Source organism: Quercus suber, unplaced genomic scaffold, assembly GCF_002906115.3.
Source record: "Quercus suber isolate HL8 unplaced genomic scaffold, Cork oak 2.0 scaffold_4, whole genome shotgun sequence".
Lineage (NCBI taxonomy): Eukaryota > Viridiplantae > Streptophyta > Magnoliopsida > Fagales > Fagaceae > Quercus > Quercus suber.
Window position 1 is genome coordinate 2,809,322 of NW_027069470.1, and position 15,942 is coordinate 2,825,263.

The following is a 15,942-nucleotide window of genomic DNA, read 5'->3' on the forward strand; positions in this document are numbered from 1 at the left end:
TAAAAAAAAAAAAAAAACATATAAAAGGAAACAAAATAAGCACTAAATCAATTGGAAAGTCTCTACTCTTACATATACAAACATGGTAATGGAGTAAACAAAAAGAATATTACACTTCATGTATGCAAATCTCATCAATTACTAAATTCAGGTCTCTTAATTTAATGTATATGAAAATTTAATGCAGTAACATCTGACAGGTATTAATAGCAGAAGTTTCCTTTAAGACTACATCGGAATACAATAAATTCACCTTTTCAGTACGGCAATTAGGATCACAACTATGGTTAATGAAACGGCCCAAATTTCCTTTTGCACATGCATCTATTACCTGAAACAATGGAAGATGTGAATGACCGATAATCAAGATAGAGTGAGACAATAGAACTAAAAATTATATTTGAAGGGGAATGAGGACCAAAGGAAGAACAATTAAATTTGACAATACAGCCTATAACATGAAGCCAATCATACAAAGATCAAAGGAGAATGCTTTTAAACAAGTTCCCATTTAGCTCAATGCCCTAAATTGGCTTAATTTTTCATTTATTTGGTTTGTTTTTGTGCAATTTTACTCTCTATTTGTTTCAGTAGAAAACTTTAAGTAAAGATAGTTTTCCGTGTTTTGCAGTGTCTGGTAGCATCAGGAAAAATGAGTAAAAGGAGAACTATATTCGGTAAACAAAAAAAAGTATGGCTTTATTTTTAAAGATTGCTTTCCATTAAAAAATTTTGGAAAATAACTCTATCTCACAACAAACTAAATAAGGGAAGTTAGGAGATTGTTTTTTAACTCATTTAAGGTTGCTACCAAACATAGGAAAATGAGATAGTAGAAAATTCTTTTTGAAAGATGACTCATTTTCTAAAAAACATTATCACCACCCCACTTGAATATCCTTTTTTGGTCTTTCTTCGGTCAATCTGCTGTGATTAAGCAGAGAGCACTTTGCAGTGGTTATTTTTCGATTAAGACGTGTTTTTCTTTTTGACACCTCCTTGCGGTTGATTTTATCTCCCCCCCGCACACCGACAAAGCCAACCACACCAATCTGAAAAACCAAGCTCGGTGCAACTAGGCATCCCCCCCCCCCCCCCAAATGGGGCAGATCAGTTCCCAATATTGGGAAACTGACTAGGTGGGTAAAAGTTACAGAGACTTACCAATTTGGTAATTCGGTGAAAAACCGCACTTTACAAATTGCAATTTTTTTAAACTTCACTTTTTTCAAAGTGCTTTTTCAAACGGACGAAGTTTTCATCCAAACCGGTTTGGAGGAATCTCCTCCAACGCATTATGTGGCAACTCATAAAATCATCCACGTATATTATTTAAAAAAATCACATGACTTATTAAATAATTCATGTGACCAAAAGTATACATAGATGATTTTATCAATCACCAGATAGTGGGTTGGAGGAATTTTCCCCCAAACCAGATTGGATGTAAACTATTTCCTTTTCAAAAAGCTAAAAAATAAGTTGTACCAAATGGACATCAGGTTAGTGCTGAAAGAAAACCTCCACAAAAACCAACAGCACAGACCAATGAACATCCCTATTCCAACTGACCTCATCAATCCCAACACCCAACCTGTCACTAATAAAAAATGGCCAAGAAGCACCTAACAAATCCAATTATCCACCACCATCTCTACCATCTTAGACACCAACAGAGTTTCTAATGAAGATAAGGAAGAGCTCAAAGATTCAACAATAGTGGTCTAGTTCTAATGTCGGACCTTCTTAGCACCTTCGATAGGTCATTTTAGTTATTAGCATTAAGTCTTTCAGGTTGAGAAGCTGCTGAATCAGTTTTTTTTTTTTTGATAGGTAAGAACAAATATATTCAAAAACTGCTAGATGCAAATTAGCACCAGCATAACAAAAGTAAAAAAAGAAACAACTTAGATTACAAAGAAAGAGAGCTAAGGAATAGAGGAAGAGAGTCACTAGATGTGAGTCCCCAAGCCCTAGCCCAATCAAATAGAGAACCAGAAAAGATCGCAAGCATTTGGTCCTCAGATCTATCCAAATCCTCAAATGTCCGCCGATTGCGTTCCTTCCAAATACACCGCATCAAACACAACGGAACTAAGTTCCAAATGAAAGATGAACGCTTCCCCAACCAATTCCACCAACTAAATAGAAAATCTGACACCGTACATGAGGGAACCCGTGAAATCCCAAAAGTCCTAAAGACAAAGCTCCATAGCCAATAAGCCTTTCCACAATGTAACAACAAATGATTCACGGTCTCACCACAGCAACGACACATAATACACCAGTCAACAAAATCAAAGCCTCTAAGCTGCAAGTTATCACCCGTGATTAGAGGCATCATTCTTCTTAGGAATCAAGGCTATAAAGGTAGCATTAAGAGATTTTTCAAACTTACAGTATTGATAGAACTCATCAAAAACTGCTAAAACATCTCTTTCTACTATTCTCCAGCAATGATGGAAAAAGGTCATAGAAAAGCCATCTGGACCTGGAGCTTTATCCCCTTCCATATCTCTGACCACTGATAGAATCTCGTCCTTCTCAAATCTCCTCTCCAACCAGCCCCTCTCCAACTCCCTTATTTGATCAAACTCCAATCCTTCCACAAAAGGTCTCCACTCCTCAGGCTCCTGATACAGAGTTTTATAGAATTGAGCTACCTGAGCAGCCACTACTGCTTCTTCCTCATAAATCACCCCATCCACTTCTAAGAAATTCAGATGGTTAAACCTTCTATGAGAATTGGCCATCTTGTGGAAGAACTTAGTATTATTATCTCCTTCCTTAATGCATAACATCCTCGATTTTTGTCTCCAGGAGATCTCCTCAAGAGAAATAAGATGCTCTACCTGTGATCTCACTTCATTTTTCTCATTTCTCTCCATCTCAGTGAGTCCGAGAACCCCTTCCTTAGCATCTAATGACTCTAAGGCCCCCAATAATTCTTTCTTCCGGCGCCCGACATTGCCAAACTCTTGGCGATTCCACTGAATAATGTCATCTTTCAAAGCTTTCAATTTTTTAGCAAACACATAACTAGATGTACCCGAAAAAGAATGGTGATTCCACCATGAGTCTACTCTATCAACAAACCCGTCCGACTTCAACCACATGTTCTCAAACCGGAAGGGACTTTTTCCCTTCACCATACCCCCTGCCTCCAAGAGAATTGGGAAATGATCTGAGACCAGTCGTGGTAGAATTCGTTGGGTCACATCCGGAAAATGATGCTCCCAGTCATGTGACACTAGAGCCCTATCGATCCTAGACATGGATGGCTGGTCAGTACCACTAGACCATGTATAACTCCCTCCCTCCAACGGCAAATCTATCAAGTTTAAATCTTCAATAAATTCAGAAAAATTTTCCATAGCTGGAGTAAGCCTAGACCCACCCCTCCGTTCACTAGGAAAACGAACGATATTAAAATCCCCAAAACAACACCAAGGAACATTCCAATACTGCTGAATACCCCCCAACTCATCCCATAAATCACCCCTCAAGTTGTTATCATTTGGGCCATACACCCCTGAGCATGCCCAAATAAAACCATCCTCCACACCTTTCCACTGAACCGACACCGAAAACAAGCCCACCAGAACGTCCAATTTTTCTAAAACCCTCCTATCCCACATAATCGAGACCCCACCAGCCGTCTGATCAGCATCTAAAGCCACCCAATCCACATACAAACAGCCCCAAATACTGCAAACCAGCTGCCTATCTATGCCAGCAAGCTTAGTTTCTTGAAGGCATACAACATCACACTTCCATTCACGTAACAAGTTTTTCACTACCAGACGTTTCTTGGAGTCATTCAAACCTCTAACATTCCATGTAACCATTTTCAGCTTCATAAAGACTTTTAAGGCCCCACAACTATCTCTACCACACTTCCAACACACTATCTCCCATCGTAGTTAACCGTTGAGATTAAATTCCTCAACTCTCTCTTCCCTTTACCAGTGAATGATGCCACTTTCTGGTTAGCAGCTGCTTTCTTCCGCTGCTGGTTAATAACCTCCATCTCCTTTTCTAGTCTTTGAAGATAGGCAATACACAATTGTTCATGATGTTTCACAGAAAGCCCTATCATTTACTAAAACCTGGGATTCTGTTTTTCACCCAATTAGAGACATCCAATATACCACCCAAATCTAATACCTCAGAATCGTTATGCGCTTCCATCGACAAGGCCCACCCCTGAGGGATAATAGTAACCAATGGATTACAATCAGCCAACCTCTCCTCCTTACCCAAGACCACTTCTGGGAAAGCCACTTCCTCCACCGTCGAGACTGCTAAAACAGATGGGCCACTAACTGACTTCGGTTCCATCAAAGCTAAATTGGGCTGGCCAATCTCATACATATCACTTGACCTGTTACCTTTGTTATGCACCCCTTGAATCACGAGCACTCTACACTCACTTCCAAGTTTATCCTCACTATTGACACCAAAATCCACCAAACCCGCAACCGAGAGTCTTTTAAGGATATTTGCCAAGAAAATACCCTTCAAAAGTTGCGAACTTGCCTTATCGGACTTGCCCAGAGCCAACGTGAAGGCATCAGAGTTGAACCCAACTGACTCGTGGCCGTTCAAGTTAAACCCAGCAGAAAAAAGACAATCGGTCACCATTGGAACCGCCACAAGACCATCGGAGCTGGTCCCAACCTCCAACCTATCTACCGCGGTGCTGTTGGAGCAAAACCCATCAAGACAGCTCTGATTATCCTCCATCGGTTCCACCTCGGCACCTACGGAATTGATCCCAGCCTCTAACCCAGCCACTGTGTGGCTATCGGAGCTGATGCCCACAGAACAGGTGCGACTACCGAGCAACGTAGGCTCTCCCTGTCGCTCAGCCCCTTTGATTTTATAACTTAAAGGTTCGGTCTGGTCTGAAAGAGATGACTTAGGCTTCACCGAGTGGGCCAGGGGTGTTGGGCTTGTCATCACAGAGGATTCACCCATTTCAAAACTTCTTGGGCCCGAGAAGCAAGTAAAAAAGCCCACACCATTTTGGGTCAACGAGGGATACATTTGACCCTAATCAGTTTTATTTAAGTTCTATTAGAATAAGGGCAATTTGGTAATTTCAAGAAATCTGGAATGGGCTGTCTTTGGCCGTACCAAAGGTTCATGAGTCTTTTTTTATGTTTATGTATTATTAAGTCATTTATTTAATTATTATTAGTATTCCCATTCTAAGAATAGGTTATTTAGAGTCCCAAGTCCTACTAGGAAAAGGATAACTATAGCCTCTATATAAAGACTCTTATGTGGTCATGTTATGGTAGAATATTGTGATTGATTAATAAAATTCAGCAACTTATTTAAGCTTTGTTTGTGTGATGCAAAGTTCATGTGATGCCAAAGAACCCTAGGTGTGATGCTTAGGAAGACCTAGGTGTGATTGCCTAGCATTTTATTTATGTTATTTCCTGTTTATCCCCTGTTTCAGCCCCAAACAGCCGTCAACATTCATTCTTTTCTAAACTAAACTCTTAAACATCAATCCTTATTCAAGAATTCATCAAGAAACCTAGTAGTGCTGAATTTCTTAACGGTCCTGCATCAGTTTCCCACATGAACAACCACTGTAATAAACATTGTAACAACCTGAGATCCTAAGAAGAAAATACCAAGACAACTTATAAGATCAAGTTGAGAAATCCGAAACTATTGTCCAACAATCAATGGCCTAAAAATCATAACACAGAATGCAATTCTCAATACTTGTTAATGTTAACATGCCTATTCATTTATACCATCCCCAATACTTTTCCTACGTCACAAGTACAAGCTTTGCTCATAAGAAAATAATCTCTTGTTTTTGTAAGTCGCTATAACTTTTCGTTGATGAAAAGTAAACTGGAAAAAGACAAACAAGATTGCTACCCTGAGAAATTGAATGTCTAATTTTGGGGGGCAGGAATGGGGAGCAGAAAAACAATTGGACACCACATAGAACAACAGATACACATAAATCCAGAAGTTTCCAAAATATATAAGTCTATAGAACTTAAGGTCATGAAACTACCCTCATTGAGGACTAAAACCAGAGAAGCTTTTCCAAACAATAAAGCATTTAAAACCACAAGATGCGGCTATAAATTTTTTATTAAATAAGAAGTCACTGAAGTTTGAGGGAAAAGCGAATTAAAAGGAAATATCCAAACCTTACCTCACTGCCATTCAATGTCATGAAATAGAAATGTCTATGGCCGTTCAAAGCGTACTCTTTTTGTCTTGCCTCATAAGCTTGCATATTAAGCACCTGGAGGATCCATATATTAAAATTATTGTCAGAGAAAGTCGCATTACAGATACACTACACCTCCACACACACAAACACACATCAAAGCACTTAAGTAGATATAACTGGGTCAAGGGAAAGTTCCTGTTAAGATTTTATTCTTATATACCACTGAGAGATTTACTAAATTAGCAAAATAAGAAAGTTCAGCTATGTGTCACCCTTCATTGATGGAAAAGACAATGAAACTTATGTTGCCAGCCAATTCAGCTAAGCCTTGTCCAATTATATCAGGCTAGGTTACATGAATTCTTCTTTGCATGTTGGTTATCAGGTTGGTATGTGCAGGGAAACCATGCAGTTAAAAGTAAAGAGGCTTGCCATGAAATCCTTGGTCTCCTTTGTGTGTGCGAGTGTGTGTCGCGGGTGGGTGTGGGTGTGTGTGTGTGTGTGTGTGTGTGAGAGAGAGAGAGAGAGAGAGAGAGGGAATTCACATGGAAAGCAATCTAACCTTGCTGCACTGCCAACATATGAAATGGTTTTTGTTAATTTTGAAAAAAATATAGCACAGCCATGATTTTAAATTTAAAAATTAGCAGAAAGAAACAAGGCTTTGTATTTCCTCATTTAACCAACAGCATCTGAACTTACCACTAGGCAGAGAAACCTATGGACTCATCATAACAATAAAAGACAAGAAGAAGAAAAAGAAGAAAGAGAAAGAGAGAAGAGTTCTTATGTTACCTCTCCAACATATTCAATAAGAAACTTCCCTTCGGGTATATCCTCAAGCAACTTTAGCCCGTAACCTTTCTTCCCACATCGAAACCACTCCAGGTTGGCATACTTCTGTTTCTGAAACTGAAAGCGAAGATTTGGACTAAAACAATGCCCTTAAAACAAATAATTAAATTCACTAAAAGAAACAGGTAAACATATAGCAGCAATGAAAAGCTGAAATACCTGTTGATTAGAACATAAGTCCCCACATGGGCAGGCGCCTTGGACACATTCAATGCTAAGCATCCGGTTCAGGCATCCTTCTCCACAACCCAACTGGCCTTTTGAAGGTGGCTTGCAACTGCAAACCATTATCTGATGAGAAATTTGTAAAATACACAATGTTAGAAAGGATGAACTGATCTACAAAGCCTCAGCTTGCAACAGCCTTTTGCACATAACAAATACAATTGATAAAAAGGCAAAAGCTAATGGAAAATCGAATGCTAGTTTATTAATCATATCAAGAGCAAACATCCAAGTGCTAAACAAAAAGAGAAAAAGTAAAAAAAAAAAAAAACAGGAAAAAAAAAGGTTAATGATGTAGTCAGGATAGCCAAAAAACTCAACTAATAAACACTGAAAATAATACACACCTATGGAATCACACACTGTAATTACCAATCCTTCATTCGGGAATAACTACAGTACTGTCAAAGTTAGAGACTAGAAGACTTGACCTCCAATATTAGAACTAGTAATGTCATTTATTTTACGCAAATGACACATTGAAACATCAATAGTAGATACCGGAAACAAAAGAATGCATCAAAACTGTAAAATGGATGAGATACCATGGTACTCGAGAAAACATAGGGTAAGACACCACTACAGCCAGAAGCAGAAGTGCTAGACTCTGCTGGAAGATAGAGTACCCTATCAATGTTCAAGAAACATAAAATAAGCTAAATATCAACACAAAAGAAGAAAAAACAGATACTGAATGCCACATCAGCAATTGAAGATGAAACCCAACCAATATTGGAAATTAATTACTTCACAGAGCGCACGCACGCCAGAGAGAGAGAGAGAGAGTGATAATAATCACATTGGATACAATATGTGTTACCTGACAAAAAGATATATCATTTATATTGCATACAAATTTAATTGATCATGTGAAAATAGTAATTGTAAAGTACAGTACAGTAATTAAGATCTGTCTGCCACTGAGCTATGGCTCAAATGGAATTTCCTCCTACTACAATATTGTGCCAAGGGTGAGGTTATGAGTTCAAAACCCACTCTAGATGCGTCACTTACCCAAAAAAAATTTCAAGATCTGTATAGTACCACTTTCCATTGAATGGGTACTCACACCCAATGCATCTTGAGCCCACAACCTCACCCTCCATCTAACACTTGTAAGTGGAAGAGTTGCCAGTTGAACTAGAGTTTGTTGGCTATTCTATATTAAAAACAAGCAAAATTTGTTTTGGCATGCTGGTCAGCATCATAGTTATTGCACACATGTAAATGAGCTACAACTCTCACTAGCATGTATACAAAAACTATGATGCTTCTTTATAATTTGAACTTTAAACATCGCCAAGCAGAGAATAAAATGTTCAGGCCCAATCCAGCACCTATCAGATACAGATCCAACATGGCCACCATTCACCTTCACGTGTATTTTTGCTTCTCAACATAATACACAATGCCTTTCCATGCATGTGCCCCGCCATGCATGTATCAAAGGCGCCCTAAGAGAGAACAAAGAGAACATATGGTTTCAAAGTGTGTTTAAACAAAGTGAAGGGGGGGAAATTTTGAGAGAGAATGTGGAGGAAAAGCAAACTGGGTAGAATCAATTAAAAAATAAGTTACGCTAATTTCATTCTAATTTATCCAATAGCTAAATTACAAATATGATTTTTTTTAATGTGTTTTTTCATTTCTCTAGTTAAAATGGGTGCAACATGGGAGTCTTCAGCGCAAAACCAGATTGAAAAATAGTAGGAGGGTTTGCTTTGTTGATAATATAGATCATGTTACTCATCATGCAGCACAATCCTTTTCATTATTAGTACAAGAGCAGATAATTTTATTATTAAAAAAAAAAAAAAAAAGAACAAATCAGAAATATAGGCTTCCTTGTCACTAGAACACGCAAATAACTGAGGATAGAGCATTTTAAGAGTGAAATCCCCAACCCACCTATCATGCCAAAAACGAATACGGGAACCATCACCCACCACAAAAACTAAGTGTTTGGAGAACCTCGCCCAACCGACATTAATACCACGCCAAAGGCCGCACCCGTGTGCCCTTCTACAATCTTTAGTATTCCACCCCCCTTGATCCTCGCCATATTTGGTGGCAATAACCCTCCGCCAAAGACTAGTTCCTTCTTGGCCAAACCTCCATAACCATTTGGTGGCAATAACCCTCCGCCAAATGGTTTTTGTTAATTTTGAAAAAAATATAGCACAGCCATGATTTTAAATTTAAAAATTAGCAGAAAGAAACAAGGCTTTGTATTTCCTCATTTAACCAACAGCATCTGAACTTACCACTAGGCAGAGAAACCTATGGACTCATCATAACAATAAAAGACAAGAAGAAGAAAAAGAAGAAAGAGAAAGAGAGAAGAGTTCTTATGTTACCTCTCCAACATATTCAATAAGAAACTTCCCTTCGGGTATATCCTCCAGCAACTTTAGCCCGTAACCTTTCTTCCCACATCGAAACCACTCCAGGTTGGCATACTTCTGTTTCTGAAACTGAAAGCGAAGATTTGGACTAAAACAATGCCCTTAAAACAAATAATTAAATTCACTAAAAGAAACAGGTAAACATATAGCAGCAATGAAAAGCTGAAATACCTGTTGATTAGAACATAAGTCCCCACATGGGCAGGCGCCTTGGACACATTCAATGCTAAGCATCCGGTTCAGGCATCCTTCTCCACAACCCAACTGGCCTTTTGAAGGTGGCTTGCAACTGCAAACCATTATCTGATGAGAAATTTGTAAAATACACAATGTTAGAAAGGATGAACTGATCTACAAAGCCTCAGCTTGCAACAGCCTTTTGCACATAACAAATACAATTGATAAAAAGGCAAAAGCTAATGGAAAATCGAATGCTAGTTTATTAATCATATCAAGAGCAAACATCCAAGTGCTAAACAAAAAGAGAAAAAGTAAAAAAAAAAAAAGAGGAAAAAAAAAGGTTAATGATGTAGTCAGGATAGCCAAAAAACTCAACTAATAAACACTGAAAATAATACACACCTATGGAATCACACACTGTAATTACCAATCCTTCATTCGGGAATAACTACAGTACTGTCAAAGTTAGAGACTAGAAGACTTGACCTCCAATATTAGAACTAGTAATGTCATTTATTTTACGCAAATGACACATTGAAACATCAATAGTAGATACCGGAAACAAAAGAATGCATCAAAACTGTAAAATGGATGAGATACCATGGTACTCGAGAAAACATAGGGTAAGACACCACTACAGCCAGAAGCAGAAGTGCTAGACTCTGCTGGAAGATAGAGTACCCTATCAATGTTCAAGAAACATAAAATAAGCTAAATATCAACACAAAAGAAGAAAAAACAGATACTGAATGCCACATCAGCAATTGAAGATGAAACCCAACCAATATTGGAAATTAATTACTTCACAGAGCGCACGCACGCCAGAGAGAGAGAGAGAGAGTGATAATAATCACATTGGATACAATATGTGTTACCTGACAAAAAGATATATCATTTATATTGCATACAAATTTAATTGATCATGTGAAAATAGTAATTGTAAAGTACAGTACAGTAATTAAGATCTGTCTGCCACTGAGCTATGGCTCAAATGGAATTTCCTCCTACTACAATATTGTGCCAAGGGTGAGGTTATGAGTTCAAAACCCACTCTAGATGCGTCACTTACCCAAAAAAAATTTCAAGATCTGTATAGTACCACTTTCCATTGAATGGGTACTCACACCCAATGCATCTTGAGCCCACAACCTCACCCTCCATCTAACACTTGTAAGTGGAAGAGTTGCCAGTTGAACTAGAGTTTGTTGGCTATTCTATATTAAAAACAAGCAAAATTTGTTTTGGCATGCTGGTCAGCATCATAGTTATTGCACACATGTAAATGAGCTACAACTCTCACTAGCATGTATACAAAAACTATGATGCTTCTTTATAATTTGAACTTTAAACATCGCCAAGCAGAGAATAAAATGTTCAGGCCCAATCCAGCACCTATCAGATACAGATCCAACATGGCCACCATTCACCTTCACGTGTATTTTTGCTTCTCAACATAATACACAATGCCTTTCCATGCATGTGCCCCGCCATGCATGTATCAAAGGCGCCCTAAGAGAGAACAAAGAGAACATATGGTTTCAAAGTGCGTTTAAACAAAGTGAAGGGGGGGAAATTTTGAGAGAGAATGTGGAGGAAAAGCAAACTGGGTAGAATCAATTAAAAAATAAGTTACGCTAATTTCATTCTAATTTATCCAATAGCTAAATTACAAATATGATTTTTTTTAATGTGTTTTTTCATTTCTCTAGTTAAAATGGGTGCAACATGGGAGTCTTCAGCGCAAAACCAGATTGAAAAATAGTAGGAGGGTTTGCTTTGTTGATAATATAGATCATGTTACTCATCATGCAGCACAATCCTTTTCATTATTAGTACAAGAGCAGATAATTTTATTATTAAAAAAAAAAAAAAAAAGGATAAGTAAATAAATTCATTAATAAAATGTGCAATCCCAATACACAGGCTATGTACAGGCACAGAAAAGACAAGTTAAAAAAGCTTCAAAGTCTAGTGAAAAGAATACACAAGGTAGCCAAATAAAGAATAGCACAATATTTGAAATTATCTATCAATTACATACCTCATCAATAGTCTGACTTCTACGCTTACGATGCAGAAACTCATTAGTAGAAATACATTTAAAAGTTGAATCTTGGTAACCTGCAGCGCATTCAAAACAAACAAACAAACAAAAAGTGTCAGAATTCAAATGACCTTACAAGAAAAGGATGACTTAAGGCCCCCAGCTCAGGCTAGCTTCAAGCTTGCAAACGACCTTACAGGTCTGCTATCTGTAGCAAAGATCACATACCTGTTGAACGCCTACAATCCAATCCCTTAAAATTTAAACGGGCACCACAAGCATCTTCTTCACCAGAGGCATCAGATATATCCAACTCCACATTAATCTCTGCATTTGACTTCTCTTGGGGTATTGAGCAAGCAGCAAAGGCTTTATCCAAGTTGTCCTTACAGGTCCTTTGAAAATGAAAAACATAAGCAAAATCAAATGCAAGACATTAAATGAAAGTTTCGGGTAAAAAAAATATGACAGCATACACATTAGCTATGTATACCTTCATAATAGAAAGTGAAAACATAAAACAAGTTGAAATAATGGACTATATATTATACCAAGTACCAAAAATAGAAATTAAAAACGCACAATGTATTGAAACCACATACGGTTCCATGTACCAAACTACAGTGGAATGACAATATCTTCAGACAACAGAATCAAAAGTACCAAAACAGCAATGAGATATGGAACTTCTGCAAAAGGGTGAACTCCAACACGGCAAAGAGGGAAACTCTCTACATGTGTTTGGGTGAAGAAATTGTTAATTACACATAAATTTACAATTTATGGGATTCACATTCCAATCATTCACAAATTTCATTGTTTGGATGTAAAGTAAATAGAAAATATTAAATTATAGGTATTGTTAATTTTTTTTTTTTTTCCTTTATGTTCTTTAATTTTTTTTTTTTACATTAAGTATGGTATTCTCAGGTTGAAATAAATTGTTCTTTTATTATTCTTTTATGGTATTCTTTTAATTTGTGGAAAGTGAAAACCAAGTCAGTCGCAGTTTCTCGTTGGTTCTTCATTCTTCTGACATTGACACAATTTCTAGTAATCCTGATTAAGAACTGTGAATTCTAGCACCCAGTAATTATATTCTCAAACACTCACATAAATATTTAGGAATCCTCAAGGTAGTCAAAGGCGAAAGGCGACCTTAAGGCGCCAAGGCCTTGTATCGCCCGAGACGTGAGGCGACAAAAAGGCGCTAGCCCGAGTAAAGCGAGGCACCAAATTCTTAATATATATATATATATATATTTTTTTTTTTTTGATAAGTAATAAGACTTTTATTCAACAAGAAAAACGCAAACAGCCATTACAGGTGTTCATGATGGTGAGGCACCAAATTCTTAATATATATATATATATATATTTTTTTTTTTTTGATAAGTAATAAGACTTTTATTCAACAAGAAAAACGCAAACAGCCATTACAGGTGTTCATGATGGTGAACACAAAAAACAGCAAACAAAAACAACTGAAAACAGAATAAGAGAAGCAACTTAAGTGGCACTACTAAGGGTAGAAAAGAACTCCAAAGCAGAAGAACAGTTTGAATAACCCCAGCACTTAGCCCATTCAAAAAGAGTATTTCGGCTGAGCTCTTGTAACTGATCAAACGTTCTCTCCAGATTCTCAAAAGAGCACCGGTTTCTTTCCAACCAAACAACCCACATCAAACAACCAGGAACCATATTCCATACGTCCGAAGAGCGCCGGTTTATAATGAAGTGTTTTTCAATGTGAAGCATGAAGAAATTAGGTCTATAAAATTATTTCAGAATAGGATTAGCATGGTTTAGGCTCTATTAGTTAATTCTAACAATACGTTTTACTACAAGCTTCTATATAAAAAATAAGTTTTACAAAACAAATTTGTAAATTAATTTAACTAACAATAGGTTTTATAACATGCCTTATGAAATTAATAATCTAAAATAGGTTTCACAACAAACTTCTATTAAAAAAAATTATTTAAAAAAATAAATAATATAACTTAAGGCTCTCGCCTTAGCACCTTTTTCATGGCTTAAGGCAGTCGCCTCGCTTGCCTAGTCTCTAAAGGCACCTCGCCCAGGCACCTAGGCGAGCGCCTGGCTCCCCTTTGACTACACTGGGAATCCTCTTGCTCCTTGCCAAGGAGTATAAAAAATTATAATTTATAAATTAATTTATTATATGGGTGGTGAATTGGAGGGTCTACTTCTTCAGGTGTCTGGAATCTTGTTCCTTTACGTCTGTTGTGGACTATATGAAGGGAAAGAACAAAGTGACATTCCATATTGCATTGTTTTGGGAACAGAGAGTGGCATAAAGGGCAGAGTCAATGACTAAAACAACAAAAATTATATTACGAATACAGCCATGGAGCCAGTGGAGATTGAAGGAGTAGTTAAGGAGGAGGACACACCAATCTTGCAGCCATGTTATTAATGAGTAGAGGCTTCTTACACCTTGAGGATGCAATTGAGTTTCTTGTAGAAAGTGTGGAGCCTTTTTTAAAAAGAAAAAAAGAATAATTTTATTAAAAGAAGACTACTTCATGCAGAGAGGGCAGGCAAAAAGTAGCAGGAAGTAGCCAAAGAATACAAAGGACAGAGACTAAGAACAACGGAATAGAATCTAGTCATGAAACCCCAAGCACAAGACCAATCAAACAAAATGCCTAAAAAGGCGATCTTAAGCTGCTCCCCCACGCTCTCCATACCCTCAAACATATGTCTATTCCATTCCCTCCATATGATCCACATCAAACATAATGGACAAATTTCTTGGAAATTGGAAAAGATGCCTATTGAGGTGGAATTTGTACAAATTCTGGCTAGAAGTTCCAAGGATTGTCTTCCACTACACGATACTCAGAATTTACAGCTAATAAAATTAAAAATGTTGGCTTAACCCCTAATTTAACCCTAAGGGCCACAAATCAGCAGCCAGTTCACAGTGTAGAAGAAAATGATGTACCAATTCCCCACAAATCATACACATGCAATATCGATTCAAAACAATTATTCCCCTTCTCCTAAGATTGCAAATCGTCAATATTTCACCTTGTCCATCCAAACAATGCTACCAATTGTCGTGTGCTTATTATCTTAATGACAATTCATGTGAAGCTTTTATTAAATTTTATTAAAAAATGATTTTTTTTTTCTTATAAAGTGGTCTTCTGTCAGTTAAAATTGACAGAAATGGGACAGAGGATCAATTTGGTCAACATTAAACCTCGGGGAGCTAAAAAGAAAATTGATGTGTTTGCAACTAACCTAAACATCAAGGTGTCTTATTGCATTTTGGCCTTAATTTAAAGCCAAAAACATAAATACTGAGTATCTTAAGGTTTCTATAGCACTACAACCTTTAAAATGATATAGTGAGATATAAAAGATGAAGTACCATGTGCAATTTGTTTTTTCAATAAAATCTGCAAGCACAGCTGGTATACGCCGCCATTTATGACAATCATCACACAGCACCCAGGCCTTTCTTGGGGGCAAAAGCTGCTCCTCTAGACCACCTCGCACCATTTCCAAGTCAGATTTGTTAGTGACTGCAGTATCATCACCAGTGGTGGCTTTTCCAATACCATCAACTTTCTGACTTCCTACAGCATCAAGTCATGTTAAATTAGAAGCAGACTATGAATTCCCTAAGCTAAAAACAACTAGCCAGAAGGGAAAAATTAAAGAAGTCTCTAACCAAGAACACAGACACAAACAGAGCAACAAGAGAATAACAGAAATAGATATGAAAAATATAGATAGATCGAGAGCGTTTATATTTTTTATTGGTAAGTTATAAAGCACATAATGGGTCTTGAACCCACGAACTCACTCTCCATCCCATTATAATGGAAGGAGAAAGTGCCATTTGAGCTAGATCTCGTGTGTGTGTGTGTGTATGAAGAGAAGTATACAAGAGATACAGCAACAATTATGAATGAAAATTACCCCACACAATATATGCGTGTGTGTGTGTGTGTGCGCGCGTGTTGTGTGTGCACGCGCCTTAG

General features: G+C 37.4%; 1 protein-coding gene across 1 annotated transcript in view; it reads right to left on the minus strand.

Moving 5' to 3' along the window:
- The window catches only part of LOC111999241 (histone-lysine N-methyltransferase ASHH2), a 38,495-nt gene that overhangs the window by 18,851 nt on the left and 3,702 nt on the right, over positions 1-15,942 (minus strand). Inside the window, 7 exon segments of the mRNA XM_065771240.1 lie at positions 254-331; positions 6,194-6,286; positions 9,652-9,768; positions 9,871-10,002; positions 11,921-12,000; positions 12,152-12,318; positions 15,327-15,534. Of these exon segments, the coding sequence (XP_065627312.1) occupies positions 254-331; positions 6,194-6,286; positions 9,652-9,768; positions 9,871-10,002; positions 11,921-12,000; positions 12,152-12,318; positions 15,327-15,534 (875 nt within the window).